We start from the raw sequence: 12,344 nt of genomic DNA on the forward strand, positions 1-12,344 counted from the left end.
AAAAAAAAAAAAAAAAAACAGAACCAAACCAAACCAAAACAAAACAAAACAAAAAACTTACCTCAATCCTACTTCCTATCATGTACTATATCTCAACTTCCTAAATAGTATTATAGTCCTTTATTATAAACCCCTACTGGTACTATGGTATACATTTAAAAAAAACGCTACTACAAAAACATTTTTCTTTTTGTTTTTGCCTATTATGTACTTAAGCTACAGATAACTGTTGAATAAAAAGCCTACAGTAGGTATAAATGTAATAATTAACTGATCCTGTTTGCTGATGTCCTTTTCCTGGTCCACAGAAGGTAGCATCTTTTAATCCAGCATCTTCTCCTGTTTCTTGCCTTCCTTTTTCTTCTTCTTTGATTCCGCTGCAATTTAAAAGAGAGAGAAAGAAAAGAAGATAGCATCAAGGTACTAATCAATATGCTAGGAAAGCCATTCTGCTTAGAGTTGGCCAAGGTCAACAGACAAGGTATTTGCTCTTGATAAGTTGTCAATGTGTGGGCATGTGCACACAGACAAACTAGAGAAGTATCTATAAGGATAAGCAAGATCACAGCCTACCTATGTGCATAGCTAAACATGCTTGCTATCCTGCTGATTGTCTCCATTTGGAATGGCAAACATCATGTGAGGGTCCTCTTAGAGACATATGCAGCAGGCTGGCCTCACTTGAGAGTAAAGCAGGCCTCCACTTGATGGAAGGCTTCAGGATGGAAGGCTTAGTTCCATTACCTCTCACAGTCCCTCCAACTGAATAGTCATTAGCATTCACTTGGTTTTTTCCTTCTGAGCAAAGAGTTCCAAAGTGTTTCCACTCTGGGTCTCACCCACTGATAATAGATTCAAGCAGCTCTTTATAGGAGAACTATGGACCATACAGTATATAGTCTGATGGAGCTTTGTTTAGAGGGTCTTATAGAGCTGGGTAAAACACATAGAAGTTATCAACCTGATCTAGACTAGATCCACTAACCCATGAGGATTTATGCCAAATGACTCCATCTTTTTTTCTATTCAGTCTTCTTACTGTCTCTCTTTTCCTGATAATGAGAACATAGTGGGTCACATTTGGAAGGTTAACATTGTTTTCTTAGAGAAAGGACTGAATAAACTCTGTAGGTAAAGCCCATTTCATTTCAGTAGTCTTGTAAGGTGACTACCATAAGAAGGGTTGATTTGAGCACAAGGATCACCACTCATTGCTTTATGATGGTCATACAGTAACCACTTTGAAGAGCATTAAGAGCCAGAAGGATCCAGACACTGATGTGTAACAGTAGGACACCTTAGTTAACACGAACAGAACCAAGTGGCATGGCACAACAAATGTTAATTCATATCCCAAGCTGGAGCTTTTCTGCACCTGAACTGAGACTGTGAGGCAGAGACGAGTGCCAAGAAATGAACAACTGTGAAAGATGTGAGACAAAGGGCTACCTGCTAGATGAATGGCACGTTCTATCTCTTCAGTGATGCCTAATGGACAGCTCTGCTCCATACATTCTAAGTGTAATATGGGCTTGTGTAGACAAATACAAAAACAAGCACACATCAGCTACACCCTGATAGTTTAGCTTCCTGGGATTGCAAACCTCCATCCATCCCTTAGCTGATGATTAAGTTCATAGAGGATAGTGTTCTTAGTTGAGATAGAGATACAAGGCGATAGTGGCTCTGTAAAAAACAAAACAAAACTATGTTCACACATTTGGATTAGAGATGCCATTGTGTTTACAATGTCCTGGGAAGTGTTTATAAAATCCTAAGACCTTCCAACAAAATGGTAAGGTTTTAAACACCTCCTATTGCTATGAATCATAAACATAAACCCTATCATTATTATGGTCTCTGAACTAATGGAATTACTGCAAAGTATACCAACTACCAATAAGAAAGACAAGGGAAATGAGAAGAATGGGAAGAAATTAATAAAAGCTATATCATAACACATCCTGGGATGTATTTTTTTTCAAGCAGAAACATAGAGATTTTTGTTAAGCGCACACTAAAAAGCAAGTGTTATCTTACAGCACTTGTTCATGTCAATGTCTGATGTACATCAGTTCTGTGTGGCAGAAATTAGTCCATTTGCTTCTGTTTCCCGCCAATTGGCAAAAATAAACCTGTCTCCTCACTGAAGACTATTAGGAGTATTGAATGTGATGATGACCTCAAAGATCCCACTTCACTACAACTTCCTCCCAAACATTCTTTTTTTTTTCAATGAGAAATAAATAAGCATGCTATCTGGACTATAGATCAGATGTAGCTTGAGATCTTCATATGCAATAGAGGAAGGAACACAAAGGTGTCTTCAAAGAACAGGTATTACAAAAAAATTTAAATTGTTTTTGGGATTGCTCTGTAGATCTTTTAATTTTTTTAAGTATTTTAAGGCAACATTTGTGTTGATGGTCATGCCATTGATCATGCCTAAGGCCAATTTTTCTTGCTAATTTACTGCAAATATACAGCAGATTCCTGTGCTATAAAAGAGAGGGTGTCTACAAGGAAAATGAATTACTAAGAAGAAAAATGTTTATGTATACTATGCAATATGAGAAAAGGATAATTTCTTCTGAGTTATTTCATCATTTTTAGAAATATCAATAACTTTTCTGTTCTGAAACATGAATGCCTGTAAACAAAATAGAAGCATTTACATGTCAACAGGAGTTATCAATCAATTCACAATATGGAAACATGATTATTGGCAAGCTCTAGTTATACTTCTTCCTATTGTTCCTATTGTTTTTATTAGGAATGCACTGAGAGTTGTTGAGTACTAGAAAGATGGTTCAGTGGTTAAAGTACTTGCTGCTCTTGCAGTGGATATAGGTTCAGTTCCCAGCACCCAGATAGAGGTACCCAATCATCTGTAACTCCATTTCCAGGGATTGGATGGCTTTTCTGACCACTGTGAACATTAGATACATGCTTGGTTCACAGAATACATGTAGACAAAGCACTCATACACATAAAATAAAAATAAATAAATCTAAAAGTATCTATTGAACCACTTTCTTTGCCACTTGAATAAACTCTAAAACAAAACCAAGTAGTATTCCCTGATATGAAATAAAGTATCCTATTTTTTAAACATTTCTTCTTCTTCTTCTTCTTCTTCTTCTTCTTCTTCTTCTTCTTCTTCTTCTTCTTCTTCTTCTTCTTCTTCTTCTTCTTTAGCTCATTTGGATTGCTGTCATCATATTTTGCTATTTTTGCCTTCAAATCAAGGTGCATGTAAATTTTGTCTGAGTATGGCTTATTGGGAGATGATGCACTAAAAAGAACAATACGGTATTTTAAAACTCCAGATCTGTACTGGCAACTTAACTGCTTATAAATTCTTATCTAAACTCTTATCAGTGGTTTCTATGGAATCCTATCACAGTGAATTTGTTTCTCAAAGCTGAATAATCAAAAGGCATGAATCATCTCTTCCTCTTCTCTCCACAGTTCTTTAGGAACAACTGCTGTGCAGTTGTCAGAATAAACTTCTAATCTGTTTTCTGTATCAGAGAAATCTGAGAGAAATGGGGTCAGAAGGCAGCCCTGAGAGAGTGACAACCATTTAAAGATTTAAGAACCAATACTTTCCCACTGAGTGGGAGAATTGAGTATTCTGGACCAGGTTTGTCTCAGTTTCTTAGCAAAAATGACACAAAAGAAGAAAGACCATATGGTGGGTTTAATAGGAATCACCCCCATAGGCTCATGCACTAGGGAGTGGATATATTCACAGGGATTAGGATCTGTAACCTTATTAGAATAGCTGTGGTCTTATTGGAGAAAGTGTGTCACTAGGGATAAACTTTGGAGTTTCACATACTCAATCCAGGTCTAACATCTCTCTCTTTCCATAATATGTAAATCCAGATGTAGAACTCTTGGCTCCTACAACACCATGTCTGCCTACACACTGCCATGCTTCCTGCCATGCTGACAATGAACTAAATTTCTTTTCTTTTTTATTAGATATTTTCTTTATTTACATGTAAATTTCTCCATTCCTAGTTTCCCTTCCAAAAAACAAAGAAACAACAAAAACAAAAACAAACCCCTGTTGCCTCCTCCCTCCCCATGCCTGCTAACCCACCCTTTCCCACTTATTGGCCCTGGCATTCCCCTACACTGGGGCACAGAACTTTCACAGGGCCGAGCTCTTCTCCTCCTACTGATGATCAAATTGCAATCCTCTACTATACACATGCTGCCAGAACAATCAGACCCCTCCATGTGCAGTCCTTGGTTGGTGGTTGAGAGCCTGGGAGCTCTGAGGGTTCTAGTTAGTTCATGGTTAGGATATACCTTCTTCTCAGCACCTCATGGTACCTTCAGAACTAAATTTCTGAAACAGTAATCTCCAAGTAAATGCTTTCCCTCATAAGAGTTGCAGTGATCATTGTATCTCTTCACAGCAATACGACTAGTCAGAAGAATGAAGAGGGATTATTAATATGAGAGATATCATATGGTTCTTCTATCTCATGTGGCTGCTGTGTGCAGAGAAAACTAACAGGGAATTTATGAGAAGAAATGATGTCAAATATCAGCCTCTGTTCCCAGTTGGCTTCAGCTAAGCAGCTTTGATTCAGTAAAGCAGCGGGAGAAATCAACGACAAGAATAGAAACAAGTCATTCTCTCCTTCTTAGAGATAAAATAAAAGACCCAAAAGTGCACACTGCCCATTGAGAGCTCAGGAGAATACTGAGTTTGCTTTTTGAACATGGTTCAGTAAATGACAGGAACTCACCAAAAGTACAAGAGCCTGTCACAATACAAAACCACCATAGTAGAAGTGCATCTGGGAGCCTGGTTATCATCAAGATCCTTTCTATGTTTGGTGGGCATATTTAAAACAACTAGCTAGCACTTAAGAATGAGCTATCTCATTCATGTCTTATGTATGACATGTGTGACTCCTTATACTGAACCTCAACAATGATGCGGAGATTGGTGGAATCATGACTGCATGAATCTTTTCTCTGTCTTGATCCAGGTTCTAGCTGCCCAGGCTCTCCAAAAGGATGACTTTTATTAAATCTTCACACAGGTCCACTTAAATTATATAGTATAAATATTGTTAAATTTTAAAATATCTTAGATACTAAACTATTAGAAAGTAATATAAATAATGTTTGCTAGGTTAATATGATTAATAATGTATAGCATATTAAATAGAGGAAGACTATTTATTGCAACCAAAATAGAGGCAAGTTAATAAAAGTCCAAAAAGAGGTTAGGTAACCAAAAGAACTCACACACCTATCAGTAAACTATTGTAAACAAATATGCAAATGGCAATAAATAGTGTGAATTGATAATAGTGACAACTAAAATATTATAAGGTAAGTTTACTTTGTACAATTTAAGATTCCTTTCTACAAGCACCCCAGTCTCTTTTCCCACCCAACTTCCCACATCCTTTTGGGAGTGGGGCAGAAGAGGTCTTCATGGCACAGTCCACACAAGAGACAGGGCAGCTGAACACTGGTGTGCCAGAGACACTGACTGGCTTGACACTTGTGTGTACTAGGTAGAAAATGGACAAATTTAATTATTACTTCACTAATATACTTGCATAATTCTCATATCTTAACCACACCTAATCACTCACAGAGATGAGAAATTAATATTTGGCTTTCTCCTTTTCAGCAAAAGTCTGTTTTTGCCTTCCCGAGTCTGTGGGCCAACACCATGGCCTTGTACTCAGCAGTGGCTTCCCTACTGGACCTCTTCCTCCCTGAGACATTAGGGAAGACATATCAATATTTAATATCCTATTCCTGAAATGAAGACTCAGGTAGAACATTTGCCAAATGATAGGTAATAGGTGATTATATAGGTTGGTTCTGGTAGAAATGCCACATTTCCAATGAGCTCATCAGAGTTTTCCACTGCCATACCTCCTAATACTTCAATATCATATCACCAGTGGAGAAAAACTGAGAAGTTTAAACTTTAGAATGTGAATATTTTTTTTGCATACTAAACCTGAATAATTGTTCCTTGTATGCTTCCATATGGATTTTTCTTGGGGTTCAAAAAAATTATAGACATGGAGTCTTGAGGAAGAGGGGTATATAAGAGCCAGAGGGGTAAAGGACACCACAAGAAAACCCACAGAATCAACTAACCTGGGACAATAGGGACTCACAGAGACTGAGCTGACAGCCAGGGAGCCTGCATGGGGCTCACCTGGGTCCTCTGTGCATGTTACAGTTGTGTATCTCGATGTTCTTGTGGGACTCCTAACATTGGGAATGGAGGCTGTCTCTCACTCTTTTGCCTCCTTTTGGGACCATTTTCCTTCTACCGAGTTGCCTTGTCCAGCCCTAATATGAGGAGAGGTGGCTAGTTTTACTGCAACTTGATATGCCATGCTTGGTTGATATCCACAGGAGGTCTTTCCTTTTCTACATAGAAGCAAAGGAGAAGTGTATTGGGGGTGGAAGGTGGAGGGGGATTTGGAGCAGATGAAGGAGGGGAAAGGCTGGTCAGGATATAATATATGAGTGAAGAATAAAAATAGATTATTTTTGAAAAAGTTATAGACATAGATAAAGTATTATAGGCTAAATGTGTTACACTAAATCTATACTTAAATCCTAAATTGGTATCTCTTGAGATCAATAAGTCTGGAGACAGAGGATTTGAAAGATTAAGTCAATTAAAATGTAACCTGAATCTGGTGACTGGCGTTGTTAGAAGAGACAATAAAGGCACAGTGAGAACACGGGGGGGATAGCATCCTTCTACAAGCCAAATGCAGAGGTGTCAGGAGACCCCAGTATACAGAGACCTTGCTCTTTATCTAGCCTCAAGAAACATGAAGTAATGCATGCATGCTGTTTAAGGTCCTCACTCTGGAATGCTTTCTTATAGGACACTGAATTAGTGTCAGACTAGGGAGGGGCCATTGTGGATGGTGTCAGACCAGGGAGGGGCCATTGTGGATGGTGCCATTCCTGGGCTGGTAGTCTTGGGTTCTATAAGAGAGCAGGCTGAGAAAGTCAGGGGAAGCAAGCCAGTAACATCCCTCCTTGGCCTCTGCATCAGCTCCTGCTTCCTGACCTGCCTGAGTTCCAGTCCTGACTTCCTTTGGTGATGAAAAGAAATGTGGAAGTGTAAGCTGAATAAACCCTTTCCTCCCCAACTTCCTTCTTGGTCATGATGTTTGTGCGAGAATAGAAACCCTGACTAAGACAACCCCCATCTATTACATGCATACATATACATATGCATGCGTGCACATACACACATTAAAGTAAAAAGAAATTTACAGAAAAGGAGAATGAGAATTACTGCACGTTTTCTGCCATATGTAGAATCCAGATTTATATATGTAAGCATATGATATAGGGCATGAAAACAAGGGAGACTACTTGAGGGTGAGAGGTGACAAGAAAGAGATAGGAAACGTGACAAAAGTGAGTAACAACAGGTGGCATAAGCAAATCACAGTGCCATGTGTGTATGAAAACATCACAGTCAAATCTATTATTTTGTACTTAACTCTCAATATTAACAGTAGAAAATATCACATTTTGTGTTCGATAATAGTCACACAAGCACATGACATTAGTTTTGTTCAGCCATCTCCATGCTGACACTCCTGATTCCAAGCAAATGAGACTCCAGTATCCACCTGTAACACAGCAAAGACTGGACCTTAATGGCTCTCCCTGAATCTTTCACATTCTCTTGACAGCACCCTTCATAGCCACTGAATTTATTATTCTTGTGTGTCTGGGTGAAAGTCTGAAAAAAAAATAGGAGCTTCTATTTTTTTTTCCAGAATGAAAATAGGTTTAGGTTATCTTACAGAGTGAATATTATGAACACTTTAATATGTGTTCTATGTGTCTAAGCAGGACACCCCAGGAACACTTTTATCTGCTCCCAGCCTTTGGATTTCTGGTGAGCTTTTCTATGAATAATGCTTACTCTTCTAGAAAAAGCCTTTGTTTATTCTCTTTCCTTTCGCTGCCTCTATGTGCTTAACACCAGCCAGTCTGCTTTGATTTCCCCATAGGCTCCCGCCAGCTTTGCATCAGTGCAGAGCTGAGTGGGACTGCTGGGAGTACGGATGACTCCCTCCTGACAGCACTTGTTACCAGGACAGCTGGGCCTCACATCCTGGACAGGCAACAGAGTCTGCACAGATTTCAAAGCAGAGCAGAGACGATCTGGTTCTGTCTGGGAGGCCACTGGTACAGCAGGGTGGCTTGATCTACTATTCCTCATTGTAGGCCCCCAGTTGGATAAATATATAGCACTGAAAGTTATCATTTGGTTTCAATGCAATTACTATGCAAGGAGAAACTTTAAGCCAGGAATTGTTTAATAGGATTCTGTCATAAATGGCTCCAAATATACGTGTCTGGCTGTTTTGAATTATCACACACACACACACACACACACACACACACACACACACGCACACAAACTAGATTATTGATTTCATTTTTATAAATCTTGTATTTTAAAATATTCTTCTGGGAGTTCTTGGTGTGGAAATCTCAACATTTGTTTCAAGCTTAGCTGTTCACTGACAGGGTAAACTTAGACAAATTGTAACTCCTAGACTGTAAAATATGGTAAAACATCTTTGAGCTGCTATGAGGATTAAGAGAGGCAAGCCATGTCAATGAATCAGCACAAGGCTTGTCATCTATCAAATATCCAATGAACTAAACTACTTTTATGACACTCAAGAAACACTAGTAAGCTACAAAGAACACAAAAATTAATTCTTGATTCAGAAATTAGAAGGAAGAGATAAAAAACCTTCAGGGGAGGAAAACCCCAGGATCCTCAGCACACTAAGTTTTCACTATGAACATGGTTCTATTTTGCTGTCATCCTTAATACTAATTATTATATTGTGTTCTGTATGAATGGCTAATGAGCCTCCCAAGTGTGGAATTTATCCAAGGAGATAAAAGTAGACATAAAGTGGAGTAAACACCACAAATATTTATAGTTCCCCATTCTTAGGTCTCCCTTTGCAAACAGGACCAAAGTTTCTTGAGTAAGGACAAGATCTAAACACTCACGAGACCCTTCTTCCTGGTGAGCTTTGAGCAGTGTTGTCTCTGCAGAGACTGGAAGTCAGTGCATGAACAGCCTACGTGAGCCAGGCCAAGACCTATATATATTCTCTATTCTTTCGTTCATTCATTCTGGCCAAGACCCATTCATCTATCTCCTGAAGTCTGGAAGATTGGCTTGACTGGTGCAGAGCACATGGACAATGTATGGAGCAAAGATCAGGAAAAGTCCAGAGAGAATTCTTGTGAAGGCTAGTAATGATTTAGGATATGTCTGGAATACATTACCATTTTTGTATAGGAATCATGGAATCTGTATTGAATATACACAGGGAAGGGTCATGTGCAATTCAAGCGATCCAGACTCAAGCTGCCACATGTGTAAGTCCTCAGCTCTGCTTGTTATGATGGGATCCTATCCTAAGTACCTAACTTCTCTACAGCTTTGGCTTCCCTGTCTGTACAACTGGATATTGCAGGATATACTTTAGGACTTTATGCCTCTTCAGGCGTATCATGCATATAAACCACACTAAGCTATGAACTGCATGAGTACGTAACTCATAGCTACAGTTACTACTGCAATCACCATAGGTCTTCCTACATAGGAAATTTTGAGGTAAATAACCACCTTAAAGTTGGCCACGGTAGTACTCTACCATGCAATACTACCATTAAGGAAGGTAAGGCAAGAGGATTGTAAACTCAGGGCCAAACTGAGCTACACAGTGAGTTCTAGGCCAGTGTGACCCACGCAGTCATACTGCTTTAAAATAAATAAATAAATAAACCAAAATGCCTCTATTAACAGAAATCAAGAAAATCATCTCAAAAATACTGCACATTTATCAAGCATATCACCTAGGGACTGCATTTTCATTTTGTCTTTTACAATAATATTTTCACTTATTTTTTTTTTGGAAAATTTCATATATGTGTACAACATATCATTTCATCTTAATAGCAAGGCTTTGTGGCATTTGCTGTCAGCATTTGAAGGATAAAATATATCACTTTGACATGAAGGGAACAGAACCAGGTATTGCATTGGGTATAATATTATAAGTAGGAAATGAAACTATAGGTGCTGTCAAAATTTTCAGTAAGAATAGCAACAATGAAAATCTGAGCCTGATCTGTACCGAGAAAGGGGGCTTCTCTCTGATCATGAAGAACTCAAGTCCTTCAATACCCCATACTGTCTCTTCTGCTGCTCAAATGGAAGGACTGTGGTCCTTATCACCTTGCTCTCCAGTCAGAGGGTAGGTGGTGGGGGCAGGTCATGAGTTATTCTGCATGGAGACTCTACGCTATACACTCTTTCTACACTGTTAAAACTCTCAGAGCCTAGGAAACTCTGTATGCTCAGGGAAGCTATTCCTCTTCCTGCTAGATGACAGCATCTACCTACAGAAAACCAAATAAATAAAATGGGAAAAGATGTTGGGGAACTTCTTTTATCTTCAAAAGAACATACTAAAAGAATCTATTTAGAGCAGAGAGCATGGAGGATGCTGGGAATATCACTTTACTGACCCATTTCACCATTCAATAGTCAGCTGGCAAAAGCTGCACACTGTGCACAACAGAGCCTGGATTTTAGACAGTGGCTATTCTTTTGATCTGTAAAGATGAATCATCAAACCTAAGAGAAAGCTAGGCAGCTGGCCCAGACAGAGCAAGGTGATGGAAAACTTTAGAAAGAGCTGGAAGCTGAGGAGGGGGATGGGATTGGGAGAAATAGACATTATCATGAGTAGAGAAACTAAAAAAAAACAAAAACAAAAACAAACAAACAAAACTGGTAGCAGACTGTGGATCATAGAAGAGCTGGCAGACCAACTTCCATTCATCTCCTCAATCACCTGCAGGACAGATATCTAACTTTCCACCATGGAGCATCCTGGGAACATTTTGGACAAGCCCATAATGCCAGACAAACTCAAATGCCAATGAACACCCTGCCAACTAAGCAAGCCCTAAATGAACTTCAAGATACTACTAATGCACCTAACTTAAAAAGCAACAAGAAGAAATTGCTACATACGGCATAATTCAAAGTATTAGAATAGTCTAGAATGATAATCAATGTCATTTGCAACCTACAGAAAACCCACAGCTTCCTGGAGTTCCCACACAAGCGCCAATCCCAGCCTCATCATGCCTTTGCTAGCTAAAGGATCATGTCTGTTTCCTGGCTGCACCATTCACAAAAATGAGGCAAATGGTAGGACCATCATCCCTTCTGCCTTGGTTATTTTGTTTATTTACATTTCAAATGGAATGCCCCTATCCGATTTCCTCTCTGCAAACCCCCACCCAATGCCTCTGCTCTGCTTCTATGAGGGTGCTCCCCCACCCACCTACCAACCCACTCCCCCTCACCACCCTAGCATTCCCCTATGCTGGAGCATCAAGCCTCCACACGACCAAGGGCCTCCCCTCTCATTGATGCCAGATAAGGCAACCCTTTGCTACATATGCAGCTGAAGCCAAGAGTCCCTCCATGTGTACGCTTTGCTTAGTGATTAAATTCCTGGGCGCTCTAGGAGGTCTGGTTGATTGATATTGTTCTTCCTATGGGTTGCAAACCCTTTCAGCTCCTTCTATCCTTCCTCTAACTCCTCCATTAGGGTTCCCTGTGCTCAGTCGGAGAGTTGGCTGAGAGCATCCACATCTGTATTGGTCAGGCTCTAGCAGAATCTCTCAGGGGACAGCTATTTTCTAATTCCTTAATGATTCAAACATTTAAGAAGATCTTTGAGAAAAGAGACTCAGAAAATTCTCAGCGTTCTTTGCTGTGGTTCTTTCTACAGAGGCATCTGCAAGGGGGAACTTTGATTTCCAATTTATTTTCACTGTTAATACAGCTCAATTAGTCCCATGAGAGAAAAACAATGATTGTTTCAAGAAAGAAAAGCTTAACTCTATTGTAAATATATTCATTGTCCTGCATAAAACCTCTCTAGGCACTGCTGTCTCCATGAAATGGCAAAAAGACCTCCTCTGCTGCAAGAAAAGAAGAACACTAGACTCCAACACATTGTGACAGCCCGCTCTGAAAGATCAGCCCACCAAATGCTAATCCAAGACTTTTGGAACAGGTCAGTCTCTGTTTCTAGGTATAATCTGAACAGCCACCTATAGTTCCCAGACTCCCTTGCTGCTAGATTCTGATTTAGGTCTAATATCTAGCAAGCAGGTGTGTTTAAATGCATATGGAGGTATACATGAGTAACTCACAACAGGGACCAAATTTGGAGATATTGGATATT

At 39.4% G+C, this 12,344-nt stretch overlaps 1 protein-coding gene across 1 annotated transcript in view; it reads right to left on the reverse strand.

The window, feature by feature from the left end:
- Nucleotides 1-203: 203 nt before the first annotated feature.
- Nucleotides 204-12,344, reverse strand: part of Ptn (pleiotrophin) — a 90,219-nt gene continuing 78,078 nt past the window's right edge. The window contains exon 5 of the mRNA XM_031381540.1: nucleotides 204-377. Within this exon, the coding sequence (XP_031237400.1) occupies nucleotides 322-377 (56 nt within the window). The 3' untranslated portion in view covers nucleotides 204-321. The remainder of the gene's footprint in view (nucleotides 378-12,344) is intronic.

This window comes from Mastomys coucha, unplaced genomic scaffold (genome assembly GCF_008632895.1).
Source record: "Mastomys coucha isolate ucsf_1 unplaced genomic scaffold, UCSF_Mcou_1 pScaffold20, whole genome shotgun sequence".
Classification (NCBI taxonomy): domain Eukaryota; kingdom Metazoa; phylum Chordata; class Mammalia; order Rodentia; family Muridae; genus Mastomys; species Mastomys coucha.